Below are 13,640 nucleotides of genomic sequence, written 5' to 3'. Positions count from 1 at the left end.
CCTCCACCTCCGTCGTAATCAGTTCGGCTCGCCAAAACCAGCGTGCCTGCCTTAGGGCCTCGAGTCTTTCCGCAGGGAGTTCGAAACCACTAGACACCAAATCTTCCAGGAAGGTGCATGGGCCCTCGACCATATGTCTTTCGCGAAAGATTGGGCCAGCCAATTCCAAAAAATTGGCATATCGCCTCAACCTTTCCAGGGAAGCCCGGTAAGCCCAGATGTCTGTAATAAACGGGTGTGCGGTATCCTCCAGGGGTTGGCAGTCGACCTCGAGTAGGGCAGGCACCTCCATGCGAGCAACCTGTTCCTGGCACGCCGCACGCACGGCAAGCAACCGGGTCATACGCCACTTCGCCAAGAAGAAACCTTCGGCGATCATCTCATTCAAAACCTGAACAGTCCCATCCAAGCGGTAAAACCGATAGATCTCGGTGAGCCTAAGACGTCTCGCCGTAAGATTAGCCCCCAACCTATAGCGGCGAGCTCGGTACCATCGGAGCTCCTGGCATATAAGACTCCCCTCCGCGCCAGTCATATCGACGAAGGGGATAGGTGCACAAACCAGAAACGTCTCCGCCCGATCTAGCACGACCGGAACCACTCGCCGAAGCAGCTATTCTTTCCCGGGCCCGTCTTAGCCATGCGGATCGAGTAGTTACCATTCTTCTTTTTCTCGAAATTGTGGAAGTTGGAATGTTCCTTTCTCCCAACCCTCAACCCTATTTATATAGGGTCGTGGGAAGTAACCGCCGCTGATTCCACCAATCACAACACAGCGAAATTTTTGTTGCGTCCCAAAAATAATTCTCAAAGACCGCGTCTTTTTATTTCCAAAAAAAAAAAAAAAGGAAAGTATGTATACATATATCTCCGTTCTTAACCCAATCTGGATTAAGTGTTGGTATATACCAAACTCACTCCTCATTGACACCCTGGCCAGGTGATCAACTCGCGTAACTACGCACTATTTCTCGAAATTGTAGGGATAAGCCGGACCCAGAGTATTTATTCCGCACCCGATCTTTAATTTAGGGATAAGCCGGATCCAGAGTATTTATTCCGCACCCGATCTTTTAATTTTGGGATAAGCCGAACCCATAGTATTTATTTCGCACCCAAACTGTAGTTCGGACGGAATGGTTAGCCGAACCCAGAGTCCTCAGCTGGCGGTCGATCCTACCTTTTTTCATATGAAAGTACTGAAGATCCTGGCTCAATTCTTGATGTGTGCCTTCGATCTGCATACGCAAAGTCAACGACGAATTAGTTTGGAAGCGGATACTACGGGATGTCTCGCGATAGTTACCTAACGAAAGAAGGTGTCGGCTTCAGCAAGCTCGGCATCATTAGCACGCCTGTTAATATAAAACGACTTGACGTTTCCTGGAATGAAATCACCAATCAGGGTAGGATCCATGTGTGTCGGCTTCCGATCTGCTTTCTTTCGGCACTCGTTGCAGTACGCAACCAGGCATGGCGGGAGGGCTGCTATCCTCTCGAATCTTTTGGGTGGGATTCAAGCATCTCAAGTTTGAGCAGCAATTCGCGTTGCGCTTGTTCGGATACGGCGAGTCGAACGCGGTCCTCCGTGTGACGGTCTTCCACCTGATGAAGAAATTCTTCCAGGTCACGCCTTTCTTCCGGTTTGACAAGGAACATCAGCATCCAAGGAGCTCGGATGTTCGGGTAGTAGGCCATCCCCCTTTCGATAACTTTGGCGTTCGAGAACGTCAGGACATCATTCCCGATTAGAGGGGATTCCACGCTGCTAATAGAGTTCGACATCGCTTTGATTGAAAGTTTTTCGTTTGTTGTTTAGTTCGGAGATAGCGCCGTTTGATTTATATGAATACTGGGAGGTGAAATCCTTTCCAAATTTCCATATTCTGTGCAAAATGGCAAATGTGCAAATTCTCGAAATTGTCGATTTTCTTTTTCTGGTAAAAGGAAAAATTCTGGCAAAAAAAGTTTCAAAAGGGAGAATGGGCCGAACAAGTCGGCAATGTTTTACAAGGGTATTCAAACCCATACTTAATAAAGTTTGGAACAAAAACAAAAAATTAAAGTTAAGCGTCCAAAGCACTGGTCAGATCGGCTTGGAAGCTCTCGGCATTGGAGCCATACGGATGGTAGACAGAGTCCAGAGCCATTGTTCCGGGGTGAAGAAGTCCGTAACCGAGCTGATCCGGGTACATGATGAGGTCATTTTCATTCAGTTTGAGGACATCGATCGCTTTGATAGTTTCCTCGGCTTTAGCCTTGTTCTTATCAATCTCCGCGATTCCTTCCTCGGGAATGACGGCCCCCTTCTCAATCAGATATTGCACAGTTTCCTGCACTCTGGTAGCCTGGTTTAACAGATCTTCCAAGGGGCGAATCTTCTCTTGCTCGACTAGATAAGCCTTGATCTTATTCAATTGAGTCTGCGCTTTCTTCGCTGTTCGCTCCACGTACTCCAAACGATCCCGCCGGAGTCTTTTAACTTCAAAGTCGAGTTGGATTTTCAACTCGTCGCATGCTCCTTGCAGTTCGGATTTCTCTTCTTCGAGAGTAACCGCTCGGGAGTTCAGTACGCCAATCCTCAGTTCGGATTTAGAATTGATACCATCCTTTTCGACGAGAAGAGCTTCGAGCTCCTTGATCATCTCGTCTTTAGCTTCGCTAGCGACTCGGATTTGTTCCGCGCATTCCTTCACTTTTTCGAGCTCGAATCCAGATTTCTTCTCGTTTTTGACTCGCCTATCGTACAACTGAGTCAGCGTATTCATCCTGACAGCAGTCTGTGGATTCAAAGAACATACATCAGTTTTGCCGGCACAAAGTTTGAACAAGTTAAAGAAAATAATAAGGCAAACCATTAAGTGGAATTCGGCGACGTCAAGGAACGCTTGTTTGCGGCGTCTTCTTTTTGTGCTTCCTCTTCTTCTTTTTCGATCCAGCTCCAAGCTGAGGGACATCCTCTTCATCATTCGGAGGATCGGCATTCCCTAAAGCTAGGGGAGGGATATCGTCTTTCGCAACATCGACTATGTCGACGTCTTCTTCAGAGGCCCGAGTAGGATCGACGACGGACCGATCCTGAACAGGATCGACGTCAGTTTGGTCCCAAAGAGGATCGATATCGGCTTCGATGACAGCCTGGGTTTCTCGGCAAACGATCTGGAGACTGTCGGATTCAACGACACGTGACCCGGCTAGCTCTGCAATTCGTCCCAGCGAACTCGCGAAACTTGGGAATGTTGTCCTGGGTTTGCCCATTGATGTTTCAACACGAATACGAGTAAAAAATTCCCACCGACGATTGTTCCCGGATAGTAGAGCGTTCCTAACGGGATGATAGTCCGGAGCTTGATGTGTTGCGCAAAATGGACGATCTGGAAGCAAGACATGAAAAAGTTAAAACTGGTCAGAGGTGCCGAAGTCAGTTAAAATGTACTGGAAATATAAAATCTACCAGGATTTTTATTCCACACTCTCCGATGGAAACCCAATGGATTAACGAGTGAGTACTGATCGACGCGGACATAGAAGTAGTGGTTCGCCCACTTCTTGAATTTGGAAACTCTTTGACCAGCAAGGAAATTGTGCGCCGGCCTCATATTCACTTCCCAGCGATGCAGACTCTTTGATAACTTAAAATTGGATAGTTGCTCAAAGCATTGAACTCCGATGTTAACTCTGACTTCGGCTGCTATGGTAAGGGCAGCCATAAAGTTACAAATGGCTCTGGAGACAAATTGACAGATCGATATCCTGCGTCTTTGGGCGTAGAGTGATATTAATGCTGGAATTGGGAATAAGAGGCGACATTCGGTAAAATAACCCTCGTACAAGCATATATACCCTTCCGGCGGGTTCCAGGGGCGCTGGTCAGCTCGAGGAATCAAAATTGTGACGTTGCTGTTAAATAGACCACATGCGTTCAGCATATCGTTCACGGTTTTGATCGAACTCAAACTCTTGTCGCCTCCAATTCGTCCTTCATGGTCTAACAAAGGATCGATGTCTTCGATCGAGATTCCTAAAGGTGCGAACCGGTCTTCTTCTTGTGACAACATATCTTGAGTCAGTTCGTCACTCCCGTCTTCATGACGAACTGGTAGAGGAGTCTGTGATGATGAAGCTCCAGCTGAGCAGCGAGTTAGAAGAGATGGAATTTCGGAGCCCGATCGACTGGATTCTCCGATCTGCGCGATGCGTCTGGAGGTGCGACGAATTAATTGTCCGCTTTCGCTTTCCGGCGAAAAAGAAGGATCCAAAGTGTCCGCCATGATGTGAGTTTGGAGAGTGCGGAAGAAAAATGGAGATAAATAAATAAAAGAAAGAGAGTTCGGAGCAGATTACCTTTCACTGTTGGCAGAAAATGAGAAATGACGAAGAGAGGGGGCGTACTTATAGAGTCGAATGGGCGGCAACTCAACGAAGAGTAATTATGACCTACGCGACTCTTCGATTTCCGACCTAGCAGATGTGACGCAAACGACACGTGTCATCCGGACGATTCACGGTGAAGTGACGTGGGAATCCCGGGTAACATCAAATAATTCTTTATGGTCTAGATCGGATATTCTCTTTTTCATAATTCAAAATATTCGAATTGAATTCCGAATATTCAGAACTGGGGGGGGACTAATTGTTGGTGCGGGATTTAGCACCCCCGACATACCGAACTAAACCAGAAAGACAATTTGGTTATTTAACTGAGAATCCGGTTAAGAACTCAATTAGGTCATTTAAGCCCAATTCGGATAGAGGAAGCCCAGCCTCGAGGGTGAAGAACCGACTTTCACTTTGCCCGGCGGCCGATCTAAGAGATAAAGCAACCTTCCTTATTTCAGTTCGTCTGATAAGGAAAATTAATATATTATGCGATCTATGAATATGAATAAAGAGGGAGAGACTTCTCCATTGTAAAGCATCCATTATTGAATACAATTATTCAGTTCTCTTCTTGTTCTTAGCAATAGAAACCCTAATTCTTCAATACCAATTCCCTTTCCTCTAATATCAAAGTTTAGATCGGTTTTCTAGAGAGTTTACTTTACTGAATTTGTTTTCCCCCATAAACAAATTCATTGTGGAAATCCAGTTTCTACAGAAGATATGAAGTTGGTTGGAGAATCGAAATCTGGGTTCAATCTGAAATTGAAAAGAGAATCCCTCCATTGAAGCCCAGTTTTGAGATAGTGAAGAATTGTGTGGTAGAAGAAGAACTGAGAGATTATTTTATTTCTTTATTCATTTGTTACCAGAGTGATGATGAGAATATATCTTCCCCTCTTTGTGAACTCTTTTAACAATCCTTCAAAATAACACCTTTAGAGGTGAGATTTGTTCATTCCTATTTTTCAACTAAAAATATATCCAAAATCTTTCAAAACCAGTTTTTAGTAGTTTTTGAAAAATACTTGTTAAGTTTGAATAACAGTAGATTTGATATGATTTTTAAAAATTCTTGAATGAATAACAAGGGATTGTGAATTATTTTGCATGATTTTATGTAAATACTAAATTCAATAACATGGGATTTGAGGAGAGATTCTAAAATCACAAATTGAATAACACCTGATTTTAGAAAAACTCCAAAATCTTTTAAAATCCTAGTTTCAATACCCCCTCTAAGAATCTAATATTTACATTAAATATTCAAACTGATGTAAAAAAAATAACCCCAAAAGGCATAATAGAAAAGGTAAAATACAATCTTTAAAAGTTGTAGATTTATTGTAGTTTAATTATACTTGTGAAAAATAGATTATGTATCTTGGATCATTGAATAAATGTTGTAGTCAAAATTAATAGATTTTGTGTATTGTTTGGATCTTTGAACACATGTCATAGTTGAAATTAAAAAAAAAACTTTTAGAAAAAATTTAACTATTAAAGTATAATTAAATTAAAATAAAATTGTTTCTTAAATAAAGTAACCCAAAAGGCATAATAAAAATTGTAAGGCACAATTTTAAAAGGTTGTAGATTTATTCTAGTAATTATACTTATGACAAATATATTATGATTATTATCTATCTTTGATCACTGAATAAATTTTCATAATTAAAAAGTACAAGCTGTTTTTCCATCCCACATATATAAATGCAAACAAGACTAGCTAGTTCTCTCACTAAACCTAGTTCATCAATCATTCAAATACAAACACTGTTTAGCTATGAGCAACTGCTACTTTAGGACTTGTTTTCTTCTCTCCCTCTTGGTGTCCCTCTCTTGTAAGTATATGATTAGAAATTCATAAAAAGCTGAAATGTTTCAAGAGTTTGCATAATTGACCAATTATCTAAATTATGGGGAATTGTTATTTATATTCAGTAGTTTGTGATAAATTTTGTTGGTTTAAAAGCTAAGCAAATACCACATGTATAGACTAAAACATAGGCTATTTTGACTTTAATATACGTTTTAATGATGTATTTGTGAAATTTTAAATGATATCCAAAAATTTTCTATATTATGTCGTTACGGATCATATATGTGATTAATGTTTCTCATTAAATTAATTTTTGAAAACATATATTACACTAGATTAACATCTTTGTTTTTTTTGTTTGAAATAAATTAAAGATCAAAGCAAAAAAAGTCAAGGTAATGAAGTCGAAGAATGTATGGGCAAATGTTCTAGATCTCCCACTCCTTCCCCTTCGTTGAGAGTTGATTGCACAATTTCAAATGTCTCTCCTTCTCTGAGATTTGGTGGCACCACTCCCAACGCCTCCCCATCGCTGAAACTAAGAGGCACAACTCCCAACGCCTCCCTATCGCTGAAACTAAGAGGCACAACTCCCAACGCCTCTCCATCGCTGAAACTAAGAGGCACAACTCCCAACGCCTCCCCTTTACTAAGACTTAGAGGAACAACTCCCAACGCCTCCCCATTGATGAGACCTGGAGGCACAACTCCCAACGTTTCTCCTTTGCTAAAATTTGGTGGAACAACTCCCAATGCTTCTCCTTTGCTAAGACTAGGAGCCACAACTCCCAACGCCTCCCCATCGCTGAGACTAGGAGGCACAACTCCCAATTCCTCCCCTTCACTAAGACTTGGAGGCACAACTCCCATTGTTTTTCCTTCTCTGAGACATAGAGGCACAAATCCTAGTGTTTCCCCTTCGCAGAGACTTGGTGGCATAACTCCTGACGCTTCCCTTTTGTTGAGACTTGGAGGCACACCTCCCAACGCGTCTCCTTCAGTGAGATTAAGAGGCACCACTCCCAATGCTTCCCCTTTGCTGAGACTTGGAGGCACAACTCCCAATGCTTCCCCTTTGCTTAGACTTGGAGGCACAACTCCCAACATATCCCTTTCGCTGAGACTTGGTGGAACAACTCCCAACGTCTCTCCTTCGTTGAGACTTACTGGAACAACTCCTAATGCCTCCCCTACGTTGAGATTAGGTGGCACAACTCCCAACATGTTCCCTTCTTTGAGAATAGCAGACATAACTCCCAACACTTCCCCTTCGCTGAGATTTGGAGGCACAACTCCAAATGCTTCCCCTTTGATGAGACTTGGAAGCATAACTCCCAACGCATCCCCTTCACTTCAACTTGGAGGCAAAACTCCCAATGTTTCCCCTTCGCTGAGACTTAGAGGCACAACTCCAAACGCCTCTCCATCGCTGATACTTGGTATTACAACTCCCAACGTCTCCCCTTTGCTTAGACTTGATGGCACAACTCCCAATGCCTCTCATTTGTTGAGATTAGGTGGCACAACTCAGAATGCTTTCCCCTTTTTGAGAATAGCAGGCACAACTTCTAACGCTTCCCCTTCGCTTCGAATTGTAGGCACAACTCCCAACCATTCCCCTTCACTGAGACTTGAAGGTATAACTTCCAACACTTCCCCTTCACTAAGATTAGGAGGCACAACTCCCAATGTCTCTCCTGCTCTAAGATTAAGAGGGACAACTACCAACGTGTTCCCTTCGATGAGATTTGAAGGGACAACTCCCAATGTCTCCCCTGCTCTAAGATTAAGAGGCATAACTTCCAGTGCATCCCCTTCGATGAGATTAGGAGGGACAACTCCTAACGCTTCCCCGTCGCTAAGACTTGGATGAACAACTCCCAACACTTCTCCTTCGCTGAGATTTGGAGGCACAATTTCTATTGCGTCCCTTCTTTGAGACTTGAAATCATAATTCTCAATGTTTCTCATTCATCATATAATTAATTAATATGAATAAAACTGATCAATTTAATTACCTCTATTAATAATGTAATCAGTTCCCAAATGACATTGCTTAATCGTATAATTATCATATTTCCAAAAGAATTTCAAATGTATGACCAACCTCCAGAAAAGATTATAGATCGAAAAACCAAAAATTGGTTTAGGCATATAATAATCTACATATAATTATCACTTGTGAATAATTTTAAATAAATTTCTTAAAATGTGTACTGCAAATGAGTTCAACTGTTGAACTTCAACCATAAGAAAAAAGAGTTACCAAATATCTAGCTTATCAGTAATATGATTTGCATCTTTGGTCAAATATAGTATTAATCACACATAATTTGTTTCTAAAAATATATAGGAACAATCGGCAAAGTAGGGATACAAATGGTTGTACTTTTCAAGCTGGTTGAATGAATTGAACATACATTTCAACCTTGTTCAGCCAAAAGTTATCATTTGAGATAAAAATATTTTTAACCCAAATTTATTGGGTCCTAACATAGAGCTGGGAAATAGCACTTTTTGGCTGAAAATTGTTCAATCTTAATATAGGAGATGAACAAATTAAACGAGATGAAAAATTAAAAAAAAAAAAATTATATTTATTCAATTTACATGTTTGAATTGAAAATTTTGGCATAAAAAAATATTATTTAACAAAGCAATCGTGGAAATCTAGATTATTATTATTAGGCCTGGGCATAAGAATCGTACCTGAATACCCAACCCGGAACCCGACCCAAAAAACCGGGTTCCGGTTGGGTACGGGTTTGCCTATAAAACCCTATTAGGTTCTATTTTCTAATATTTGTGGGTTCGGGTTAGGGTCAGGTAATACCCGGTACCCATTAAACCCGAACATATAAACATATTTATAATATTTATCATTAATATAATGCAATTACCTTGAAATGATGATTATAATTTTGAATATTTCATTTAGTTTTATACCTAAATATCAAAAATAATCAAAATATCTCAAATATTTTGTCACATAAGTCAAAATTTATTTAAATTTAATTAATTTTAATTATATTTTTTGGGTACCCGGTAGTTCGGGTACTAATCGGATTCCAAAATTTGTAACCCAAACCGACCCGAACCCGATAGTATCCAAACCAAACCGAACCCATATATCTAAAAATACCCAATGGGTTCTATATTTCTAAACCCATTTACCCAAACCCGAATGGGTAATACCCAAACCCGAATGGATAATACCCGAACCCGAACGGGTTACCCGAATTCCCAGTCCTAATTATTACGATAATCTAGGAAAATCAAACGTGAGTTTAAAAAATCTGTTTTTAAACTTATATTTATAGTTTCTAATTATTATATATATATGACATATGCAACAAACGAATCGTTCACTAACTAATTATATTTTTTTGTTTGCAAATTTTTTGACTTTAATTAATGTTAAATATTAAACTAAATAATTTAAATTAGCATTATTTGTTAAGAATAAAAGATATTCAAGTACACAAAATCAGCTCAATTTTAAACTCTTTCGAATAATTCATATTTGTATATTAAAATCGAAACTAAAATCAGATCCTATATATACTTCGCTCATCACGATTTATCTTCAGAAAATAATAATAATGAGCTAAACACCTTTTTTTTTTCAAGTTTATTAATTTCAATCAGATCCTACCTATTTTGAAGTTTATTCATTTCAATAACTTGAATAGCTATCAAACACTATTCTAACCTAGTGTTAGTTTGTCGTTTCGTTTCAATAAATTGTTTTGTATTATTGTTGACAGTAAACTCATACGAAACACTATTCTTTTATCGTTTCAATAACTTGTTTCACTATTCTTTTAGTTTGTGTTAATTGTTCATTTTGTCGTTTAGAAGATCAAGCTTTTTTATATCCATAAAACATTTTAATCATTAGAAAGTAAAGCAAAAGTGTATTTGAAATTAATGGTGTTTTGTTTTCTGCTTTGTTTATATTTGAAATTTTGAATGGTATTTTTGTTTTTAATCACATAAACGTGTTATATTTGCTGTCATGGGACTTCGTAATGGTGTTTTGTTTTCTGCTTTGTTTATATTTGAAATTTTGAATGGTATTTTTGTTTTTAATCACATAAACGTGTTATATTTGCTGTCATGGGACTTCGTAATGGTGTTTTGTTTTCTGCTTTGTTTATATTTGAAATTTTGAATGGTATTTTTGTTTTTAATCACATAAACGTGTTATATTTGCTGTCATGGGACTTCGTAATGGTGTTTTGTTTTCTGCTTTGTTTATATTTGAAATTTTGAATGGTATTTTTGTTTTTAATCACATAAACGTGTTATATTTGCTGTCATGGGACTTCGTAATTTTATTCGCCGAAATAATATTGAAAATGATGACTTTGAAGAAGATGATAAAGATAGTGACGTTTTATATGGGCAACAAATGTTAATGATGATGTGAATGATGATCAAAGTATTGGAGGGGAAGAAGAAACACATGATGGAAACTATACGAAGATTGTCCATGATCAAATTGCTGAGTCAAGTAGTTCTTTTGTTAGATTTTATTTTATATTTGTAATAAAATATTTATTTCCAAACAAAAATTAATAATATATTAGTTTTTGAAAAAAAATTCTTATATTTAAATATATAATTTATTTATATATAAAATTTTAGATACTATTGTAAATATATTATTAATATTATATTTTTGTATTCAGGTATTCAAGTTAATGATCATCATTTAGTAGTTTATTCAATTCATTCAGTTCTTCAGCTCATTCTTTTATTCAATTATTTAACTTATTCTGGTGATTCAGTTTGTTAATCACAATTTGCAGCCTAGATTTATTTGAGATTCCAACACGTTTATGACCTCGAATAAAGTTTATTTATCTTATAATTTGCTTTGACGTGTATGGTGGCAGAAGGTGTTTTTGATGGAGCTCTTAAACTTTATTCAATCATGTTTGGAGAATGTATTCACATGGATTCTTATGGCATGATTACTGGTAGTTTCTTTTAAAAGTAATTTTAATTAAAAATTAAAAAATAATAAGAAAATAATAATAAAGGAAGGTAAAAGGTAAGAAACGCTTTTTCATTCAGAATGGAAGAAACCGATTCTCTTGACAATCACGACATGCGTCAATTTTTAATAAGTTAATATTTTCTTTTCAAATTTATTACTTAAATAAATAATAATAATGAAAGAAAATAATAATTATATTATTTTGAGAAATGAGAAGCGTTAGACCTTCTCCATCGGTGGGTTCATAGGAGAGTTTTTAATGTATTTGGGCAAAAAAATAAATCAGAACAAAAGAAAAAATCTAAGATCTCCTTTTATATAGTATACTCGAACGTGGGTTAAGAGGCGCTACGTGTCAGCTGTCTGTTGGGCGAACAGAAAATACAAAATGAAAAAACAATTGGGGGTGATTGATTTTATTCTTTTTCCTCTCTCTCTTTCTCTCGCGATTGTATCTCCGAAACTAGAAAACAAATTGGAATCAGAAGATTCAAGGTTTGGAATCGAAGGACCAATTGCTTCAGAGGAAAAGATTGAAGAAATTGGAATCACATGGTACGTTTCTTAGATTTAGTACAATTGTTTTATGATTAGGGTTCTTAGATTTTGGATCGCAAATTAGGGTTATTTGATGTTAGTTGGAAAATTAGGGATTTTGGTGTCCATATTATCTGGTATGATCCATTTCTTTTGATATTGATAGTGACGAATTCTTAATCTCTGTATATGTTTGGTTAGCAGTGTAAGAGGATAAGTGTGAGTTGTGAATTCAGAAATTTCTAAAACAAAGAGTCTCTCCGTATCTCTTTGCATCAGTAGATCTTTTCTTTTATTGTCTCTTTGTTTTGTTATTCTTCTCCTTATTAATTAACGAATCTCTGATTTTCGTTTCTTCGTCTCTTGTAGGTTGTTTGTGGAAGCGATTTTTATTATCTGATTTGAATCTGAGCATCCCTCCCTCGGCTTCTGCATTTTCCACTCGTTTTCTCTACTTTGCTTCTTCGATTAGAGAGGAGAAGGAAACATAACTTTTAGGCATAGAAGCAAGCATTTTGACAACTAAATCAAAGTTAGTTTTGCCTTCTCCTAATGCTCTCATTTGATTTGCTACAGCTTGGATCCTGTCAAAATATGCTTTGATCTTTTCTCCTTCTTTCATTTTCAGATTTTCAAACTCTCTTTTTAAAGATTAAAGTTTAACAGTTTTGACTTTTTCATTACCTTGGTAGGATTGCTCCAAGATTTTCCAGCCTTGATGTGCTTAAGTTGCAGAGAGGACTTTATCAAAGATGATGTCTGCTACAACATGCTGAATGAGTTGAAGTGCAGCAATGTCTTTGGTTTTAAGAGCCTTCCAGTTTCCAGTATTTTTTCCCTTTTTCTTTGGTTTTGAGTTTTATGTAGGTTCGGCTTGTTACTGCATCTTTGACAGCATCCCAGAGATCTTTTTTAATGAGTGTAGTTTTCATTCTTGCAGACCAGAACTTGTAACTTAGGCAAAGACTGCAAGAAGTTGAGATGATTGCATGTTCATCACCATCTCTCTTGTTTTCTTTTCTGGTTTTTTCTTTGGTAACTTTTGTTCTGACTTTCACTTTTTCTTGTTTCTTGCTTTAACAGGCAAAGGCTCCTAGGATCAAGTTGAGCTCTGATACCATGTTGAACTCTTGCTCCTAATTTCTCAAGCATTGTGTAGCCTCCATTGTCTGCCAATATGGCTGCAATGGTTCTCATGTCTACAAATTTCGACGACTCCAAGGATTTGGATACAACGATCGAAAAAGTTTCTAAATGTTCTACAACTTTCATTCAAGTCTACCGTGACTATGGAGGGGGAGAGAGAGATAGATGTACATGATTTTAGAGAGGATTCTTGCCTTGTGTAGAAAGGAAAAATAAAAAAAACAGAACAGAGCAGCTTCATACTTGTTTTTTGAAATAGGAATGGATAAGTTCTTAGCTTTGGTTTATGTACAGTTGTTACTGCGATATATGAAACATAGAGACAACTGAAACAACTGATTGGTCTTTTTTTTCAACTTTTAATTCCTATTTGTCTAATCTCACGAGTCTTTTTGCCTTTTCTAGTTTTCTTCTATATCTCTTCATCACAATCTTCTCTTTTCACCTATGTAACATATCCATCAAAAGTTAAATCATGACTCTTATTTAGTATTCTCTCTCTAGTCTCTACTACTATATCAAGTTTGAGTTTCATATTTACTATCACTGTCTTTAACAAGTTTGAGTTTCATATTTACTATCAAATTTAAAAAAAACAGTTTTTTCAAAAATAAGAGACCCAAAATTAGAATTTATTATTGGAGGAAAAAAATTTAACTAAGAGATCATGAATTCTTATTTACAAAACAATACACAGTTAATTCTAAAAAAAATTCAAATAGTATATAACCCCCCCCCCCCCCCCCCCCC

At 37.7% G+C, this 13,640-nt stretch overlaps 2 protein-coding genes and 1 long non-coding RNA gene across 6 annotated transcripts; 2 read left to right on the top strand and 1 right to left on the bottom strand.

Annotated features, from left to right (window-relative positions):
- LOC109128682 (uncharacterized protein At3g60930, chloroplastic-like) lies at positions 2,067-4,271 on the bottom strand. Its single transcript, XM_019235526.1, has 3 exons — positions 3,455-4,271; positions 2,887-3,374; positions 2,067-2,780 (listed from the first exon to the last, which is right to left on the bottom strand). The coding sequence occupies exons 1-3, from the start codon at positions 4,269-4,271 to the stop codon at positions 2,067-2,069; spliced, it is 2,019 nt and encodes a 672-aa protein (XP_019091071.1).
- Positions 6,100-8,219, top strand: LOC104741732 (mucin-2-like). Of its 2 annotated transcripts, XM_010462644.2 has the most exons (3): positions 6,100-6,224; positions 6,577-7,719; positions 7,801-8,219. In XM_010462644.2, the coding sequence occupies exons 1-3, from the start codon at positions 6,167-6,169 to the stop codon at positions 8,073-8,075; spliced, it is 1,476 nt and encodes a 491-aa protein (XP_010460946.1). In that variant the 5' UTR covers positions 6,100-6,166; the 3' UTR covers positions 8,076-8,219. The 2 variants fall into 2 exon arrangements, with proteins under 2 accessions (XP_010460946.1, XP_010460945.1); XM_010462643.2 differs by having other exon boundaries at positions 6,577-8,219.
- LOC104741731 lies at positions 11,606-13,281 on the top strand. 3 transcript variants are annotated; one of them, XR_760363.2, is made up of 5 exons: positions 11,610-11,762; positions 12,114-12,276; positions 12,437-12,571; positions 12,685-12,735; positions 12,828-13,281. It is a non-coding gene; the product is annotated as an uncharacterized LOC104741731 (long non-coding RNA). The 3 variants fall into 3 exon arrangements; XR_760362.2 differs by having other exon boundaries at positions 11,606-11,762; positions 12,437-12,735; XR_760361.2 differs by having other exon boundaries at positions 11,614-11,762; positions 12,437-13,281.

Source organism: Camelina sativa, chromosome 14 (genome assembly GCF_000633955.1).
Source record: "Camelina sativa cultivar DH55 chromosome 14, Cs, whole genome shotgun sequence".
Classification (NCBI taxonomy): Eukaryota; Viridiplantae; Streptophyta; class Magnoliopsida; order Brassicales; family Brassicaceae; genus Camelina; species Camelina sativa.
The sequence above is the reverse complement of the archived record's forward strand: the minus strand, read 5'-3'. Positions and strand labels throughout refer to the sequence as shown.

Bases quoted from the DNA above. Each gene is read 5' to 3' on its own strand.
- LOC109128682 (XM_019235526.1), bottom strand. From the start codon at position 4,271: ATGGCGGACACTTTGGATCCTTCTTTTTCGCCGGAAAGCGAAAGCGGA. The intron at 3,375-3,454 runs GTAGATTTTATA...TCTTGCTTCCAG, and splicing joins AGTGTGGAATAAAAATCCTG to ATCGTCCATTTTGCGCAACA. The intron at 2,781-2,886 runs GTTCCTTGACGT...TTGAATCCACAG, and splicing joins AGAAGACGCCGCAAACAAGC to ACTGCTGTCAGGATGAATAC.
- LOC104741732 (XM_010462643.2), top strand. From the start codon at position 6,167: ATGAGCAACTGCTACTTTAGGACTTGTTTTCTTCTCTCCCTCTTGGTG. The intron at 6,225-6,576 runs GTAAGTATATGA...AATAAATTAAAG, and splicing joins CCTCTTGGTGTCCCTCTCTT to ATCAAAGCAAAAAAAGTCAA.